Consider the following 18,573-nt stretch of genomic DNA (forward strand, 5'->3'; position numbering starts at 1 on the left):
CAATATAATATTGTGTACCAACTATACTTTGATTGAAAAAAATACACTTAAAAATAGTTTTCAATTTTTCAAGTACCAAAATTCAGTAAAAATATTAACACGTGAACTAAAATTTGCACTTCACAAAAATAGTACAGCTCACAGTTCTCATGCTGTTTCAGTGCTTTAGATTTTAAATGTAAAAATTCTTGAAGAGGTCCTGTGGAATGAAATTGAAGTCACTCAAGTTCTAATTCTAAGTCTTGTAGCAACTGTGCTATCACTATACTTATTTTGAATCTACTGTAGAAATGTAGGAATACATGTAGTACCACAGGGGTTGGAGACGGTGTCTAAAGCAAATTCAAGTGATTCTAAATCCAAGAACTGTGTGTAGCTGAGTCCTTGTGTCTGTGGATGGGGAGGGAAAGGAGGGTTGGGAGAGGAAGCAGACTATAAAACTGGACATTTTCCAAATTAGTTTCTATACAGAGTGTGTTTGTTAAAGGGTAAGTAACGAAAATGTGCTAATATAAAGATTACAGTATATATTCGATCTTAACAGCAATAGCAGCAATTGTTTAGGTTTTAGGTCAACAAAGGATTTTTATCAGAAAGGTGTATTTTATCACTGATGTGGTTCAGAATTGCTGGTGTCTGGTGACAGTAAATGGATGGACCTTTAGTTCGTGTTATTATCATTATATTTCATACATTTATTTGTACCTGCTTATTCCCTGCACTGAGGCAGACAGCTCCCACAGCCCTGCCCTTGGTTCCCCACCACTAACTGCAGACTTAGGGCCCCAAACCTGTATCTCAGTGGTTCCCTGTGTTTACCGACCTCTTGGTCTCTCTTGAAATCTTACATTTATTGCTCCTGCTTTCCTTTGGAAATTTTGCATGGCTCATAGAATTCATGGATTTTCCCTTTCTCTACAGCGGGGGATATGCCAGTGTTGTGGACTAGCCGCCTGGAGCCTAGACACATGCCCGCTCCAAGTCCCTGCTCTCTGGGGTTGCGCCTTTCCCTCTAGAGAACCCGCAGTCTGTGTCTCCCCTTCCCCACTACCTGTGAGTTCCTGCTCAGATGTGTGCACACCATGCATGTCCTTCAGTCGGGCCCTTAACTCATGCATTCCAAAAGGGAATCGCTGCCAGAGCACACCGCCCTGGGTAGTTGGCAGGGCACCTCACTTCTCAGGTGCCCCCTTGAGGACCCAGAGCTGTCCGGGCTTCCAGGGTATGACAGGCATGACCCTGGGGTCCATGGTCCTGACCTCTGAGAGGGCAAGCCCAGTCAGGCCTGCACTGGGCTGTCTGGCTCCGGTTGACATTAGGATCTTAACAGCAGGGTCAGGGAACAGGGCTGTGCTCCAGGCGTCTCTTGGCTGTAAATGAAGCCTGATCCCATCATGAGCAAGAGATTGCCTTTCTGCCTAGCAATGAGAATGGCATTTAAAATTCAATATCAGAAAAGCTATTGACGAGATTAAGGGCCTGAAGGAATTGATTTATGAGGAAAGACCCAAGGAATTAAATATGTATAGCCTGGTGTAATAGGATATTATGCTCTGAGCACAATTTCATTTCTATAATCCAGTGTTCCTGTTATCAGTCTTCTGAATGGTGGAGTTCTCTCTGAGAGATGTTTCTCCCCCAGGGGTCACCATGCTGGAGGCAAAGAGGCGCTGGATTGATAAAGCAGGCCACAGGCTTGGTTACCCTTGAGTCTTGCCGTAAATTGAAGTGCAGTTTCATCCCCAGGTGAAAGCAGATGACATTTTAAGCTAGAATAGATCTTGAGTCATATTACCACCTTGTGTGACCAGAAAATTCAAGCTAGTTCAATTCTGTCTTTTTTTTCCCCCCAAGGAGAAAAGTGAAAGTTGTAAGTTCCAAGTGGTAAATGGCTGTCCTCCCCCTGGGCCAGGTTTCTCTCCTTTGTCAGGAATATTGTTAGATGTGTTTGCCTTTAGGCAAAGCCTTGCCAGTGGGATGTGATAATATGCACTTGATATTTTATACCTCAAACTCTCCCTAACAACTGGGGATTGGCTCAGGACTCAGTGTTAGATGTAAAGCAGGTACTGATAGATTTCATTGGCAGGACCTGACATTCCTAAATTCTGGACTCAGAACCAAGCCAGGACTTAGATGGTGAAGATTCCAGAGAGTCCTGGGGAGAAAAGGAGAAGAAGCTGTGCTTGGGTAGCAAGATCTCACCGAGGGAGAAGGGATCAATAGAGGTATCCTCTCACCTTACAGCAGGACAAGGTGCCAAGGATCTGGCGGAGCTGGACACAGATAGGGCTCAGACCACAGGCCAAAATATTCAGAGAAAACAGGTTGGAGACAAGGTGCGCAGACCTGGAGGTGCACGACGTCCACAGGCATCTCCACATAGACTAGAGATTGAGCGGCTGCAGGAATTGGTCTACCCAGATGCATTCACATCCTCCACAGCCTTTGGTGAAAAATTCTCTCTGGAAGTCCCTGGACGATTTTTCCTTAGGTGATATTCTACTGACTTTCAAGGTGTATTCCACTGAGTAGGGCATCTAACATATAGCAGTTATGGACATGGAGTAACACTTATTAAAACTGAATCAAAAGAGCAAAAACACATTAAATTTGATGATATCCTACGGGTTCAAATATTCCCAGATTTTTATGCATGAATATTCAGTAACTAATTCCTAATAAGTAAAGTAAGTTCTGATTCAAAATGGATCACCTGAGCCCATATTCTCCTAACATGTAAACTGATTCCCAAAAATCTGTCAGGGAAACTACACTGGTTATAGCCATTATTAGAGTATTTTGTGCAGCCCTAAATTAATATTAGTGTATATATTGGCATCCTCATGATCTAGCATCTGGAGAACAGACTACTTAGTGTCTATTTCCTCCATATTCTCCATGTTATCTAGTCCAGCACTGTGTACACAGTAGATCAGTGTTGACTGAAATAATGAATGACTTATTATTTGATTGAATGAATGAATATTAGTAAATTGTTTTAAGAGAACTGAATGTAGAGCCATGCACCAGGGAAATTCTGAATTAATGGGAAGAGGGAAAGAGAAAAAATGTCCGTGTGTGTGTGTGTGTGTGTGTGTGTGTGTATGTGTGTTCAGGTGTAATTACTATCAGTGTGTATCTACCTGGCAGCATGGGTTCACCTGACCCACCACCAACCTAAATTAGAAAGAATATTCCTCTACCACCATGGAAGACACACAATCAGTATTGTATTTAGCAGTCCTCTCAATTTTATGGTAATCACCACTTCATCCCCAAGCTACCTACCAGTCCTGCCAAAGATTCCTGAGTTATCACAGTTGGATTATAAAGAGATGTTGCTGGTGTACTTCATAGAGGGTATTTGTGCTGTGGTCTGTGACTTTCATGAATCTAACCTTATATAATCTGTTAGCTATATAACAACTTCACCTTGGTAAGAAAATTATAAAATTTAAAGAAGAAAGACAAGGAAGGGGTTACAGTTTGCAACAGAAAGTCAAACCCACTACAGTGCATGTGTACAGTCGTATATACAGAAGTATACACAAAGCATGTCTCCAGCAGCCTAATTCTTAAATGCAAATGGTGAATGCCTAGGTAGAAGTCATTTCTAGGAGAATTTTAAGTTTGTCGTGTCCTGATTTCCATTTCAAATTGACAGTACAATGTGGTTGCTAGGGTAGAAACCATGGTTTAAAGCAAGAAAATTGAGTTGTGCAAGTGGAAGGTCTCTTCCAGACAGTGTGGCCTCAGAAACATGACTTCACCTCTGGGTGCCTATGATTCACCCATCTGTAAAAATGGAAATGTGACCTCACTTATTCTAGGGCTCCAAATAACATTTGTAATCTTCTTGGAGTTGTCAGAGACAAAGACCCATTACACACTGAAGTCTGCATCCCCAAAGAGCATTACAAACGATCTTATTAAATCAGTGGCCTGGAAATATCAAGATGTATCAGGTATGGCATTTATTTACCTGTTATTGTCTGCCAGAGAGTTTGCACTTGATTGGCATATGGATAATTGTCTAATTGGAACACACTCAGTTGTAACCACTAAAAAATGTAATAGTGCATCTGTTTAATGTCATATTCTCCAATGTGAAATTTAAATTATGCTGCAGTCAGCCAATCCAACTAAGGGACTCTTCTGATAAAGTTCTATCTGCCTGTGAACTTCTGTAATAGAAGCATTCTGGTACTTAAAAAATTCAGACTAGAAAGAATATCATAGACTCATAAATTTCAAGTGAAAAAGGACCAGAAAATCTGACTTAAATTATCTAGTTGTGGGCTATCTCATTGTTTTTGTAGGAGCTCTAATTCAAATGAAGAATAGCCATTTTGAATCACCACTGTTTTAAATACATAAATATTAGATTCACAAGTTTATGTTTTGTAAACAAAAGCAAGCATTAATCTTGAAGAACACAGAGAGAGCAGTCTAGGGGTGTTGATTTTGTTTTTCCTCTAGCGGTGGTTTTTCTTCTTTTGTTGGAATGTGGGTGTGAAATTACATAATTAAAAATTCATTTATTATATTTCCTTAGCATTATAAGAAATATTCCCCTTTAGTTTAAGAAGGATATCTGTAACTGCCAGCAGAATGAATCAAAATGTCTTAAATGGAACTGCTGTTTCCTTCTGAAAGTCTCATGTACCCATATGTCTAGAAAAATAATTACCCGGTGATAGATCCTTTGGTCGTTTTTGTCATTGTGGTTGTTTGGCATTTTGTCTGCTGTGGCTTTTGTTTCTTTACGCTTTTTGCTAGATCATGATTTAATTCCCCAGAAGTGGGGAAATCAGCAAGCATTCATCCCCCTCTTCATTCATTCATTCAGCACCTACTATGTGTTACGGATAACCTAACATTTGAACCTACCATTGGTGTATGTAGTCTAGTTGGGGAGATAACTGTGAAATGTAATATGCCATACTAAGTGCTTTGGGAACATAGAAGCTGGGACAACTAGCTTTGCTTGGGTGCCTGGAGGAGGTCTTCATTGCTGAAGAACCTAAGGCTTCCGCAGTGTGCAGATTCTGCCCGGGACAAGGGCACACAGTGCCAAAGGAGTGAGTGGGAATGAAATCCAACCCCTTCTTCACTACCTGACCATGAGCAGCTGTGTCTCCCTACAGGGTGCGGCTCTCTTCTGTTGTGTAAAGCCATCCTATGTATTGGTTTTGGCCTGAAATCATTGTTTAAGTTGGCCTTAAAATGAACAGGAATCTGCCAGGCAAAATTCTGGGCAGTGAGCTTGTCATAGAATTAAGAAAGAACCTAGCATGTCTGGGAATGAGAAGGTCAGTAGTTTGAGTTGTGTCCATGTGAGTTTGGGGAGGCAATAGTATTTTTCCAGCTGGGAGCACATTAATTCTTAGATGGTCAATTTTCTCAGGAGTGTAGGGTGAACGACAGGAAACAAGCAGATCCAGAGGACAGGAGATGGTCACGTTAACTCTGACGGTGAGGAGGGATGGAGTAAAGGCAGAACAATCAGCAGAGAGGCTGTGAGAGGGAAGAAAGGGCAGGGGCTGACTGCAGGGTTCTAACTCAGTGCACCAGGGGCAAGACCCAGGTGGGGGTGGGGTGATAGTGAGCACAGCTTGAAACACTGTGAGTGAGGTCTGTACAGTGTAAGTGCACGAGGTGTGCATGTGGAGCCCTGGCTATGGTAGGGTCACCGGGAGAGAGCCCACAGCAAGGAGAGAACCTAGCAGCCTACTAGCTGGCAATCAGAAAGGCATTGGTGACCTCGGTAAGGAGAGTTTTAGTAAAGTACTGTGGATAGAAGTCACATTGTAGTAAGATGAGGATGAAATAAATGCTAAATGAGACAGTGGTTTTCATCTCCAGGTGTACATTAGAATGACCTTTGAAGGTTTTTTAAAAAGTAGCATTGCCTGGATATTCTGGGTGGATTGGTCTTCTGTGGGGCCCAGGAATCAATACTTTTTAAAAGTTCCCCAGAATTCAGGAACAGTACCCTTGACTATTCTTTAAAAAGTGTAAATAAGCCCAAAAGCTAGCAAGCATATGATGAGATGCTTAAAATCATAGGGAATCAGACAATTTTAAAAGATCAAGAATCTTTATATTATTAAACTAATAAATATTAGAAAGCTGGATAATGCTATGTTAGTATGGATATGGGGCACAGTAACTCGATACCACTGGTGGGTAGGCAGACGGGTACGGCGATTCTGTAGAGCAGCTTTGGCAAATGAACTCATTAGGCACACCCTGTGTGCTTGTAGTCCCACTGCCACATAAGCATGCCAGGGAAATGCTCCCCCAGGTCCACAGGTGGCATGTGCTCGCATGTGCCACTGCAGCCTCGTATAGGGAAAGGAGAATTGGCGATGATCTGAGTGGCCCTTACTGGGACGGAGATTAGGTATACGTAGGTGGACACATACTACAGAACATTATGCAGACGTCAGAAGCACTAGATTAAACATATACAAATAATACGGATGGATCTTAAAAATATAACACTGAGTAAAAACTGAGTAAACAAGAAATGCTAATCACATAAAAATACATATTCACAAAACAATGACAATATGTATTTTGAAAAAACATTCAAATAAAAAGAAACCTTTAAAAGTCATTGCCTACATATGAGAAGAGAAGGAAATGGGGATTTGAGAGGAGACATTTTAAAAATGTGATTCTCAGGAAGAATGGGATAGAATGAAAGCTTAAACGGAAAGTGAAGTCAAGGGAAGGCGTGGGAGAGCGAGAGGATGAAGATGTGCTGTGGTGTGGGGACGCAGTGGCAGAGTCCCAAGGGCTCCCACTTGCCCTCTTGTTCATTCACAGCATTGGGAATGACAGCTGAGTTGTGTCTAAGTATTTATTCCTTTGCCTTTCCCCAACCATAATCAAGTTCATTTGATTTTTTCCTCATTACTAAAGCAATGTATGCTCCTTACAGTCATACCAGAAACCTACAAACAAAACTAACAGAAACATCCTTAAACCTACTTACCCAGGCACCACATCCAGATCCATATCTGGGAATACGTTGCAAAATTTAATGAAACCTTTTCAGAAGTTTTCATATGAGAGCAGTACGTGGTGGACTTCTATGCCCAGAGATATTTGTACAACCTCATTTTTGATGGCTGCGTGGTGTTCCACTGTACAGATACACCATCATTACTGTAGCCAGTCCCCTTCTACTGGACGTCAGCTGTTTCTAAATTGGGCTACCCCAAGTGCTAAGTGAACAGACGTAAGCTATCTACCTGTGCAGACAATTTCCTGTCCTTCATTTGGCTCATTTTTAAAAGAGGTTTAAGGATTGAACTTGAAATCATCTAATGATATAAAAATTCACTGGGCGTCTTTGAAGTCAGAGCACCAGCTCCCCACAGAACCATTCTGGGGCCATGAGTGAGAATGAAGGAACACAGTCATTCCCCACTGTCTGGAAAGAGTCATTTTAGGTACTTGTCATGGTGCCAAACTATAAGATGGGCTCCCTGGTTTCTGTCCTTTAATCAATTGATACACAATGAAATCACATGAGATGCTAAGGGAGCCGCATGGGATGTGTGCATCACCTCATGTATGAGTATGACATGGGCAGGTGGTGAAACAGGAGGCACAGGATTTTTAGAAAATTGCAGGGAAATCACTGTTTATGCTAGGGGACCAAAGTAGGTTCTCACATTTATATCCAGTGCCAGAGCAGGAAACAGAGCAAGCAAGCCCAATGGAAAGCACAGTTGTTTTTCTGAGCACTTCCTGCCCCCCCGGCAAACCCCAAAACTAGGTTTTAAAGATTTGGTTTAATCCTTCCAATTGGTAGGTTGAAGCATCAGAAATCCAGAGTCACTGTTTCAGGCCTTGATAGTTAAGAACTGGCCAGGCAGCCCTGCAGCCAGCTGGGCAGGCCCTGCAGCAGCCCTGATGCCAGAGACGGCCTCCTGCGTGGCAGGAAGGCACTGGCATCTTCATATCTTTGGTGCACGTGTGTGATTACACTACAGAAGAAATGCACTTCTGTCTTTGCAAACTAGTCCTTTGTTGGCAAGAAACTTTGAATAAACATAGCTGTTTCCAGGGCCTGTTTTGAAGCGCTTGAATGTGTTCTCCAGCCCAAGTATATATTAACATATAACCATGTTCCAAAGAATTAGTACCGGGCAGCCCTATGCTCTTGGCAGACAGGTAAGGCTCCCCATGAGTTACAATTAATAGTGTAAGGCAGGCTCAAGGCTTAAGAAATATCCCTTCAGTGGCCCTGCTTAAAAAATTCCAGTGTAGGCCATAGCTTAGTGTTTTGACAGCTTGTATCAGCAGTTTTCTCAGCTGATATATTGATTCCAGCTTGGACTTCAGTCCTACCAATCTAATAAAACAGCACTGTGATAACAGAAAAAGTAAAAGGATCTTCTGTGGTCCCAGCTACTTGGTGAAGCAGTCTTACAGAGCTATTATGAAGCTAACTTTACTGTCACACATGAAATGAAGTAAACTGAGACAAGCTGACTAATTATATTAAGGGTTTTTTTAATTATATGATTTCCGCATCTATCAATATGTTGTTTATTAGCACTCTTCTACATATGTTTGCAAGTATGCATTTGTTCAAAGGCACATAAGGGTGCCTTCACAAATACTAAAACAAACTTGTTTAATTGTGTATCAGTATCACAAATAGCCTAATAATTTGTCACAAACTGTAATTCTTGCTGGGGGGCAGGAGGGACAGACACAAAAGTTAACTGGAGCCTGGATTAAGTTTGAAGACATGTAAAAATCTCCTCCAACTTTCTGATTATCTTCCAATCACCTGGCCGTCAAGCCTACTTATCTTAAAATGTCCTTTCCCTTCACAGCAATTGCTGACCATCCAGGAGGAGCTAAACAACAAGAAGTCTGAGCTGGAACAAGCCAAGGAAGAGCAGGCGCACACGCAAGCACTACTCAAAGTCCTCCAGGAACAAGTAAGTGAAGGCCCCAGCTCTGACCGCGTGCCAACTCAAACACTGATGCACCCCTCACTGGTGCCTGACACACGTGCGAACAGTTCTGAAGTTGATCTGCAGTACGATTAACCTGTAACTGCCAAACCTCCCAGCGGCCTTGCTGTGTGGAATTCATAATCTCATTTCCAGCATCTCTGTTCTCACTCATGTACCTACTTAGAGCACCCAAGCCCTCCAGCGGTGTATGAACCTTTCCTCTGCAGGACAAAAGAATGTTGATAGTTTTAAATATTGGCAATGCAGATATCTTTCAAAGCAAGCAGCTGGTTTCCTCTTAAGTCTAACGGGGAGGAAAATGAGTTTAGCAAAATCCTTGGTACTCCTGCAGACATATGAGAAAGAAAAACTGAGTCACAGGAACATTAATTACGCATCTTCCCTGTGCATCAGGGCACTTATCTAACCACAGTGAGCAACAGCCTTTTATGTTAAGTTTGTAAATCTGATCGTTTCATCCTCGCTTTCTTTGATAGTAAAGTGTGGCCTGACATTGATAAGTGGATTTCAAAGTATTGTCTCTCAGAAGGGTAAGATGGATGGCTCAGCAGCAGAGTGAAATCTAAGTGACATCTAAGCCCAGCAACTACATAGGCGAGCTCTTGAATTGCTTTCCTGTTTCTGGCCTTCACATGCTGTCAACAATGTAGTGGATGGTAACTGGGGAGAAATATTCACATACAGTAACCCCAACCCTTGGGGATAATCAAATTTAGGTGTTTTGAAAAATTTCACTCTCAGTAGTTCCTGAGGTTATTTATACAATATAAATAACCTTGAAAGTGGTGTTTTTTTAAAAAAATATGAAGTTGGAAAAGTACGACCCTAGTCAGCTGTGATCCGGTCACTTTACAAGTGATTTTTATCTTTTAATGGTTTGGAATCAAGAAAATATATTTTGAGTATCTTTCCTCTCAAAGTGGAAGTGACTTGTGAGGGAAAAGTGAAGATGTTGGATAGTTTGTCAGCTTTGAAGCATTGGAAGAAAATGCTTTATAAAACTAATCATTATCTTTATATGAATAATACAGATTCAGTGACTCAGACTGAGGTTGAATCTGTATGATTTTGAATAAGTTTGAAATGAAAAATATCGACTAAATTCATCATGACCTACTGTCTAGGGGCCTGTCCTCCTCTACATTGTTAGCAGACTCCCAGCAGAGCGGAGCTGATTTGGTCCAAATCTGCTGCTGACCCAGCAGACATATCTCTGAACTTTGTTATGTATTTTTCTCTTTCTCTCTCAATCCCTCTCTCCCCCTCCCTCTCTCCTTGATTTACTGGGATGGGGAGGGATGAATTTCTTTTCTTTAAATGACTCAAATCCTTTACATAGGTAGTTTTTTTTAGACATAATGCTTATCACACTTAATAGACTACATCACAGTATAAACAGAACTGTTATGTGCCCTGGGGAACCAAAACATTCATTGGTTTGCTTTATTGTGCTATTCGCTCTATTGCAGTGCTCTGGAACTGAACCTGTAATATCTCTGAGCTATGCCTGTATTGTGATTTGAAGTCCAAACCCCACGATAAAAACAGATGAAGATTTGCAGGAAGTATTGATATACTCTAGTTATGGCATGCATTTTTAAAGATCAAAAAGCACACACACAGGCATTGATGAAGCATCACACTTTACTGTCTGTTACTTAAGAAAAAATACATAAAATAAAGGGGAATGTGAAGACAATTCAGAGCAAATAAAACCAGTAAAGATGTAGGAAATATGACTGTGAAGGAAGCAGTTTTAAATCTGCTGTGCTAATTTACACGGGACAACTCTTTTCAAGCAAAGGCCTATCATTCTAACGGGGCCAGTGACACGGACAGCAACCAAATGCATTTGAGGGCTGAGGCCACCACCAGGCTGTTTTCCTGAGACCCCCCCTGCCTGGTGCCCTGTCATCCTTGCAGATGGGAGCGCGGTAGACATGTTTCTTCTGTCTCCCTGCAGCCACTCACCCACATACAGACACACACTTCTGCTTCCATGAGCACTGCCTTACTAGGCTTTCTTTGTACTTGTGTAGAGTGACCACATGTGTAAAACGTTTTCACTGCCTGCACAGATAGGGTTTAGACAAATAGTATCTCTTCTGTGGAGTATGACAGTATGGACCAAGGTTCTTGCTGTTACACACACATGCACACACACTCACACACTCAAAAAGATACAGCCTTCTCTGAAGCCCTGATACTCTGTGATTCAAAGTGACTGCCACTTGATGGGAATCCTGAAAAGAAGGAGTAGGCCACGAGGTCAGACGCTCACCAGCATCAGGCCCCAGCCCCGCCAGGGAAGGCTCACCGGAAGGTTCCCCGCATCTAGGATGCAGCTTCTCTAGGCCCTCTGTGCCCCGCTGGCCCCGGCCTTTCAGCTCTACAAAGATGGCAGCATCCGTCATCTAGAGCTTGTTCACAAACCCAGCTGTCATCAGACAAAATGTTTGGCCCATCAGTGCAGCTGGAGGAGAGGGGGGCAGGGAGCAAGCCAGTGAGGGGCCAGGCAGTGGCTGGCCTGCAGCTGCGACCAGAGGCGTGGGGCCGCTGCAGGAGGAGGGGCCCCGGGGCAGTTTGGGCGGAGAGAGCAGAGGTGCAGCAGGCCCAGGGATCGGGAGTGAGAGGAGAGCGCCCACAGAAGGGCAGAACCGAGGGGTGGCACGGAGCAGGAAGAGGGGGTTATTTAAAAGGGAGCAGGAGAGCGCCAGCCACGTCTGTGCTGGCAGCCATGGAAAGGGCACAGGCTCTGACAACACCGTGCTTTCCTTCCGTGACAATCGAACCCTTTTCTAAGCTCACCCGTCTCAGACTCGTGGAAGCATGAGTCACAGGCCCTAGGAGGTGGGACAGACAGACAGACAGGGCTGGTGGAGAGGAAGGTGGAGAATGCTGATGATACAAAAAAATCTTAAGATAGGAAAGCATACAGGACTTTTTAGGTCCTTCTGTGCCCTGGGGTGATACGAGGCGTTCCTATCACTGTGGCACAATTTGACTTCTCACATATACCACACACTGTATTTGTCATGTGTAGAAACATCAGTGACTTAGTCCTGAAGAACAGTAGGCAGAATTTTTTTTTTCTCCTGGTAGAAGTGACATGGAAAAAGCCAAAGAGCCTCTGGTCCATAATCAGCTGCTTTTCTTCACGTCACCATTCCTTTGGCAAAGGAGTGTAGTCTTCATTTTCGGCATGAAGAGCATATGGCCATTTTGCTGAGATTTTGAGACTGCCTTAAAAAACTAAAGAAGCTTTCATTTTATTATGTACAAATAACCAGCAAGAGCCAATATTCTGATACAAACACATCGTTGGTGTATGTGCATTTATTTTCTTTCAGGCTTTAAGCATTTATTTCCGGCATTTAAAAAATATGATACAGAAGATGCCACTTCCTAAGCGTAAAGCCAGGAAGAAATACTGGTAAACAGCTACAAGGCCTGCTCACACTTCGCCTTTGCTCTCTGCCTCCAAACAACTGCTTTGTGCCACGACAGGATAAAATGCCAATGAAAGGTTCCCAGAAATCTCCTGATAACTGATCACTCTAAGCCTCCTGAGGGGGAGTAGAGAGAATAGTGTTTTCAAGTGATCACTGTTAAAAAATCTCATTTGAGAAATAGCTTTCCTTCTAATGCCTCAGTGACCAAGGAGATGTCTTCCCAGCTCCCTTTACAAAAAGAGGCAAATCGTCCTTTTTTAGACCTCCAGAAACGATATCAGTCATTCAAATATGTTCTCAAGATGGACACATACAGTAGCACACAGCACGTGAAAACAACCCAAATACATCATTCACAAATAACCATTTGTGTAGTATCATTTAGCTGGTGGCAACTTGCAAACACTGCAGGGTTTAAATTAACAGCAATACAACTAGGAAATGAAATCATTTATTATTCTTAAGAACCAATTTTATACATTCTATGCCTCTGGAACTGCTTTCTAATCATATTATTTAAAATATAATGACTGAGACCCATTTATTTTTTGCCAGCCACCAAGTTTCATAAAATATTGGTCTCAAACTGGTTTCAGTAAAATGCATTAGAATTATATGCTGCATCTGTTTTCTTCTCAGAAGTTTTATAAAGAATGACCTCAGATAAATAACAGATATGCTTACTTACTCATTTGGGTTTTTTTTTTTTTTCTTAAAATTTGCAGTTAAAAGGTACCAAGGAATTGGTCGAGACCAATGGCCACAGCCATGAGGACACAAATGTAGGTACCGATAACCTGGCATTTGCTCTTACTTGTTGGTTGAATGCCCACAGGTATGTGATACTTTATTTGTAACACCAAGGAAATCAGAAGCCATGCCTCCCAGTGCCTTATTAAGATTACTCTGCATGGTTTGGCAAGAAAATACGGTAGGTAAGCATTGCTGTTTGTTAGCTTAGGTTACCAAATGTCAGTGTAGGAGTACTTGAGCTAATGTCTACTATAAAAATTCTAATCTCAGTGAATTTGTTTGAGCCCTTTATATTTTCAAAGCTATAAACTAATGATGCATTGGGAGGGCAAATGGCAGGAAACCCAGTATGGTTGTATGCTGCATGTATATTTATTAAGTTTGCCTGTCAATGAAGATGGTGATGAAATGATTGCTATGCTGGAGAGATTTCAGAGCAAACCCCTCCTCCCAGAAAAGCCATTGAAAGCACATCTCTCTTCTGTTTCTGACCCAGTGCAATGGTGTGGTGCATCCATTTCCTTGATACAGTGGTGCGAGGTCCCAGTTAGCACCTTGACTTTCTCTCTTAGTGGTCCTTGAATATCCAGTTGCTCAAAATTACACAAGTATTCTCTTAGCCTTAGAAGTTCTTTACTAAAACTAAAGACTATTTATGGACTATTATACCATGTAGATCACTGTGGACTCTTACACCATGTTAATCACCATCTCTCCATATATTTGATGGTTTTGTTTTTGTCTTTAAAACATCTCTCTGATCTCTTTATATATTTTATTATACTCATCACAGAAAGTGCTTGCTAAGCAGTTCTTTTCATGTAACACTGAATCAGACATGGTAATCAATGCCTGATTAAGCTAGAGCTAGGAGAAATTATACATTCCATGTTCACTCTTGTTTTAATTATATACAGCAGAGAGCCTGACATTCAGAGAAACATAAGATCTCTCTGAATAATTGCTATTTCTGCCAAATAGATATTTAATACGTGATGCTTATTAAGAACCTGCTGTATATGTGGGCTCTGCTAAGTGATGCTGAGGGGAGCGGTTACAAAGAAGTACTTAAGGGTCATGGTCTGCCCTTAAAGAACTTGTAACTCAGTTGAGAAGTTAAGGAACATGTGGACAATGTGCATATAGGAAGGTGAGGCAGCTGTGATGTGATGTAGTTTGGAATCTGAACTTCGCTGCTTCACGAACCACATCAGCTCGACGAGTTCTGTGGCTCCTGAGTTCCATCCTCCTTATTTTCAGATGGATGTGAAGCTCACCTCACAGATTCATCCTGATGTTGTTACTGCATTAAGGTTTGTGGGAACTTCAAGGTGTTATTATTAGGGTTTCTTTATGTTGATGACCAAAACGGCTCCCTAGATCTGCAGGATTTGGGTTGACATTGAAGAATGGATCAAACTGAGAAAGTAGAAAGCTAGAGAAGAAAGCCATTCATGCAGAGCTCTCCACCAGCAAAGCTGCGACCTAAGCAGAGTCGGTCTTTCCACTCCAATATTCATTACCCCCCCCCACCATGTCCTACAATCCTTTCCCATGTCCTGCCTCCCAGGGACCCACAGCTGCCACATTCCCACCAAAGATCTCACATGGACTCCCTCAAGAGTTAGCCCCCTGTGCCTTCCAAGGAAGCTGCTCCCTAACCCAATGAACCATATTATGCCTGTTTCCTGGACTGTAATATGGAGATGAAATAATTACTTTTCCTTCCTTGAGGCTTATTGTGAAAAGAAAATGAGATTATGGATGTGGAAGCACTTTTTACTTGTGAAATTCTAGCTGAGTAGGAATTTATGGTTATAAACTCATCTGGTCATGAATTAAATTAGATAATACATGTGAAGATAGGCCTAATGTTATATCTAGTCTGTAGGCTCTTTTTTGAGAAATGGGAAAAGATATTAAATTTTCAATGGAAAAAGTGAAACGAGATTATCTTTGAAGTCTTTTTGGTACTTTCTAGAGGAAAGTCTTCAGGTTCTAAAAATGCCTCTCTGGAATTCATGATGTGGGGCATGGTAATCAACAAAAGAAATGACCACTGAGAGAAGGGGGTCCAGCCGAGTAGGAGGCGGGAGCAATATGTCAACCAAGGGTGGGTGAGAGATTTGGTAGAATGCCCGGAGCCCTTGCCAGTCACCACGAGTGGCAAGCTCTCTCTTTGGGCAGAAGGTGAGGCTAGTATTTACAGTCGCTGCCTGTTTTTCCAGGGGTATCCCAGTAGGTGGATTATATACTCATTCTTCTCATTTTTCTGCCTATAATGTTGTCTCCTGTGGGCAGTTTCCCTAGTGCCTCCACTAGGGGTATCTGAAAGAAAATAAAGAAAAATGTTATTTTGGCCACTCCTTAGGAGTACTAGTAAAATATTTTCTGGAAATATTTTTAAATGTCTGAAATGAAGTCTACCTCTCATCTGAAGTTTCCACCAGCTCGGTGGTGATAGGAGACAAGGCTTTCATGCCAGACCAAGAAGGACAGAACCCATTGATCACTGTATAGCCATTTAACCAGAACAAGTTCTCTGACCTTTTGAATTTCACCTTCCTTATCCGTAAGTGTGTTAGTGAAACAGAGAAATCCTGAACATAAACACCTGGCCCAGAGTATGTATTCAGTAAGTATCATTCCCTCTTCAGGAATCACTATAAACAGTATTTAATATACAGGGCAATACTTTGATAGGATGGATTTTTTTAACTTTTTTAAATTGAGGTACATACAACACACAAATCTTAGTGTACAGGTGCTCAGTTATGATGTGTATATACTCTTGATATCATTGCCCTGATCAATATATCAAACATTCTCATTTTTTAACCTTCATCTATTTCCCCTATCATTCCACTCCCTTCTTGTATGGTAACCACCAGTGTGTTCTCTTTGTGATTACAAATCTATTTCTATTTTATTTATACATTTGTTTTGTTTTTCAGATTCCACAGTAAGTGAAATCGTACAGTATCTGTCTTCTCTGACTTATATCACTTTCCATAATGCCCTTTAGATCCATCCATGTTGTCACTAATGGCAAGATTTCATTCTTCTCTATGGCTAATATTCCATTGTATGTATGTACCACCTCTTCTTTACCCATTCATCTGTTGATGGACACTTAGGTTGCTTCCATATCTTGGCTATTATAAATAATGCTCCAGTAAACACAGAGGTAGATATCTTTTTGAATTAAGGATTTTGTTTTCTTTCAGTGAGTTCCCACAAGTGGAATTGCCTGGGTAGTATGGTATTTCTATTTTTGGTTTCTTGAGAAACCTCCGTACTGCTGTCACTAGTCACTGCACCAATTTACGTTCTCACCAACAGTTTACTACTAGTGTTTCCTTTTCTCCACATCCTCACCAACACTTGTTATTGCTTGTCTCGTTGGTATCAGTCACTCTGACTGGTGTGAGGTGTTATCTCCTTGTGGTTTTGATGTGCATTTCCCTGATGGTTAGTGTCACTGAGCATTTTCCCATGTGTCTGTTGCATGTCTTCCATCTGTATGTCTTCTTTGGGAAAATGTCTGTTCAGGTCCTTGGCCCATTTTTTTCATTGGATTATTTGATTCTTTTGGTGTTGAGCTGTAAGAGTTCTTTTTATATTTTGGATATTAGGCCTTAATGGGTACATTACTGGCAAATATCTTCTCCCATTCAGCAGGCTGCCTTTTTATTTTCTTGATGGTGTCCTTTGCTGTGCAGGAGCATTTTAGTTTGATGTGGTCCCACTTGTTTGTTTTTGTTTTTGTTTCCCTTGCCTGGGGAGACATTTCCGGAAGAGGGTACTCATGCTGATGTTCAAGAGTTTATTGCCTGTGTTTCTTCTAGGAGTTGTATGGTTTCAGACCTTGTATTTAGGTCTTTAATCCACTTTGAGTTATTTTTTAGTAAAGTGTAAGACAGTGATCCTGTTTCATTCTTTTGCATGAAGCTGTACAATTTTCCCAGCAATATTTATTGAAGAGACTGTTTCTTCTTGACATATTCTTGACACCCTTGTCATAGATTAATTGACCACACATAAAAGTGTGGGTTTATTTGCAAGCTCTGACTTATGTGTCTGTTTTTGTGCCAGTAGAATACTGTTTTGATCACTATAGCTTCACAGTATAGTTTGAAATCAGGGAGTGTGATTCTGATTCTTTCTCCAGATTACTTTGGCTATTTGGGGTTTCTTTTGTGATTCCATACAAATTGTCAGATTATTTGATCTAGCTCTGTAAATACTGTTATTGGTATGTTGATAGAGATTGCATTGAATCTCTAGATTGCTTTGGGTAGTATGGCCGTTTTAACAATATTAGTTATTCTAACCATAAGCATGGGATATTTTTCCATTTCTTTGTGTCATCTTTAGTTTCTTTCACCAATGTCTTACAGTTTTCAAACTACAGGCCTTCCATTTCCTTGACTAAATTTATTCCTAGGTGTTTTATTCTTGATGCAATTGTACATGGGATTGCTTTGTCAATTTCTCTTTGTGCTAGTTTGTTATTTGTATATATAGAAAATCATCAGATTTCTGTATATTGATTTTGTATCCTGTGACTTTCCTGAATTCATTTATTCATTCAAGTAGTTTTTGGTGGAGTTTTGAGGATTTTCTCTATCTAGTATCATGTCATCTGCAACTACTGGCAGTTTTACTTTTTCCTTACCAATTTGGATGCCATCTATTTCTTCTTCCTGCCTGACTGCTATGGCTAGGACTTCCAGTACTGTGTGAAATAAGAGTGGCGAGAGTGAGCATCTGTGTTTTGCTCCTGATCTTAGAGGAGAAGCTTTCAGCTTTTCACTGTTGAGTAGATTGTTAGCTGTGGGTTTGTCATATATGGCCTTTATTATGTTGAGGTATTTCCCGCCTTACCCACTTTGTTTACGGTTTTTATCATGAATGGATTCTGAATTTTTCAAAGGCTTTTTCTGCATCTATTGATATGACCATATGCTGTTTATCCTTCCTTTTGTTAGTGTGTGTATCATATTGATTGATTTGTGGATGTTGAACCATCCATGCATCCCTGGAATAAATCCTACTTGGTTATGCTGAATGATCTTCTTAATGTAGTTTTTCAACGTTTCTATATCTTTCTTGAAGTACTCCCTGAGATATTGAATATTTTTCTGTAGCTCTGTGAACATGTTTATGCTTTCAAGAAAATTGGTGATTTCAGTTTCACTGAGCCTTCTTTCTGGCATTTTTTCTAGTAATTTTGTTTGGACTAAATTCCTGTCCCATGTCACATATCTAATGATTACTTTGGAATAATAACTTTGTGTAGGCAATGCCCTTTAGTGCCCAGAAGCTCTACTCTCTGGAGCTGCCCAACACCTGGA

The 18,573-nt window shown here is 41.2% G+C and overlaps 1 protein-coding gene across 16 annotated transcripts in view; it reads left to right on the top strand.

Annotated features, from left to right (window-relative positions):
* Positions 1-18,573, top strand: part of ENOX1 (ecto-NOX disulfide-thiol exchanger 1) — a 572,438-nt gene that overhangs the window by 505,718 nt on the left and 48,147 nt on the right. For all 16 annotated transcript variants that reach the window (XM_057494467.1, XM_057494476.1, XM_057494470.1 and 13 more), the window contains 2 exons: positions 8,865-8,972; positions 13,189-13,245. In XM_057494467.1, the coding sequence (XP_057350450.1) occupies positions 8,865-8,972; positions 13,189-13,245 (165 nt within the window). The remainder of the gene's footprint in view (positions 1-8,864; positions 8,973-13,188; positions 13,246-18,573) is intronic.

This window comes from Manis pentadactyla, chromosome 17, assembly GCF_030020395.1.
Source record: "Manis pentadactyla isolate mManPen7 chromosome 17, mManPen7.hap1, whole genome shotgun sequence".
In the NCBI taxonomy this organism is placed as follows: domain Eukaryota; kingdom Metazoa; phylum Chordata; class Mammalia; order Pholidota; family Manidae; genus Manis; species Manis pentadactyla.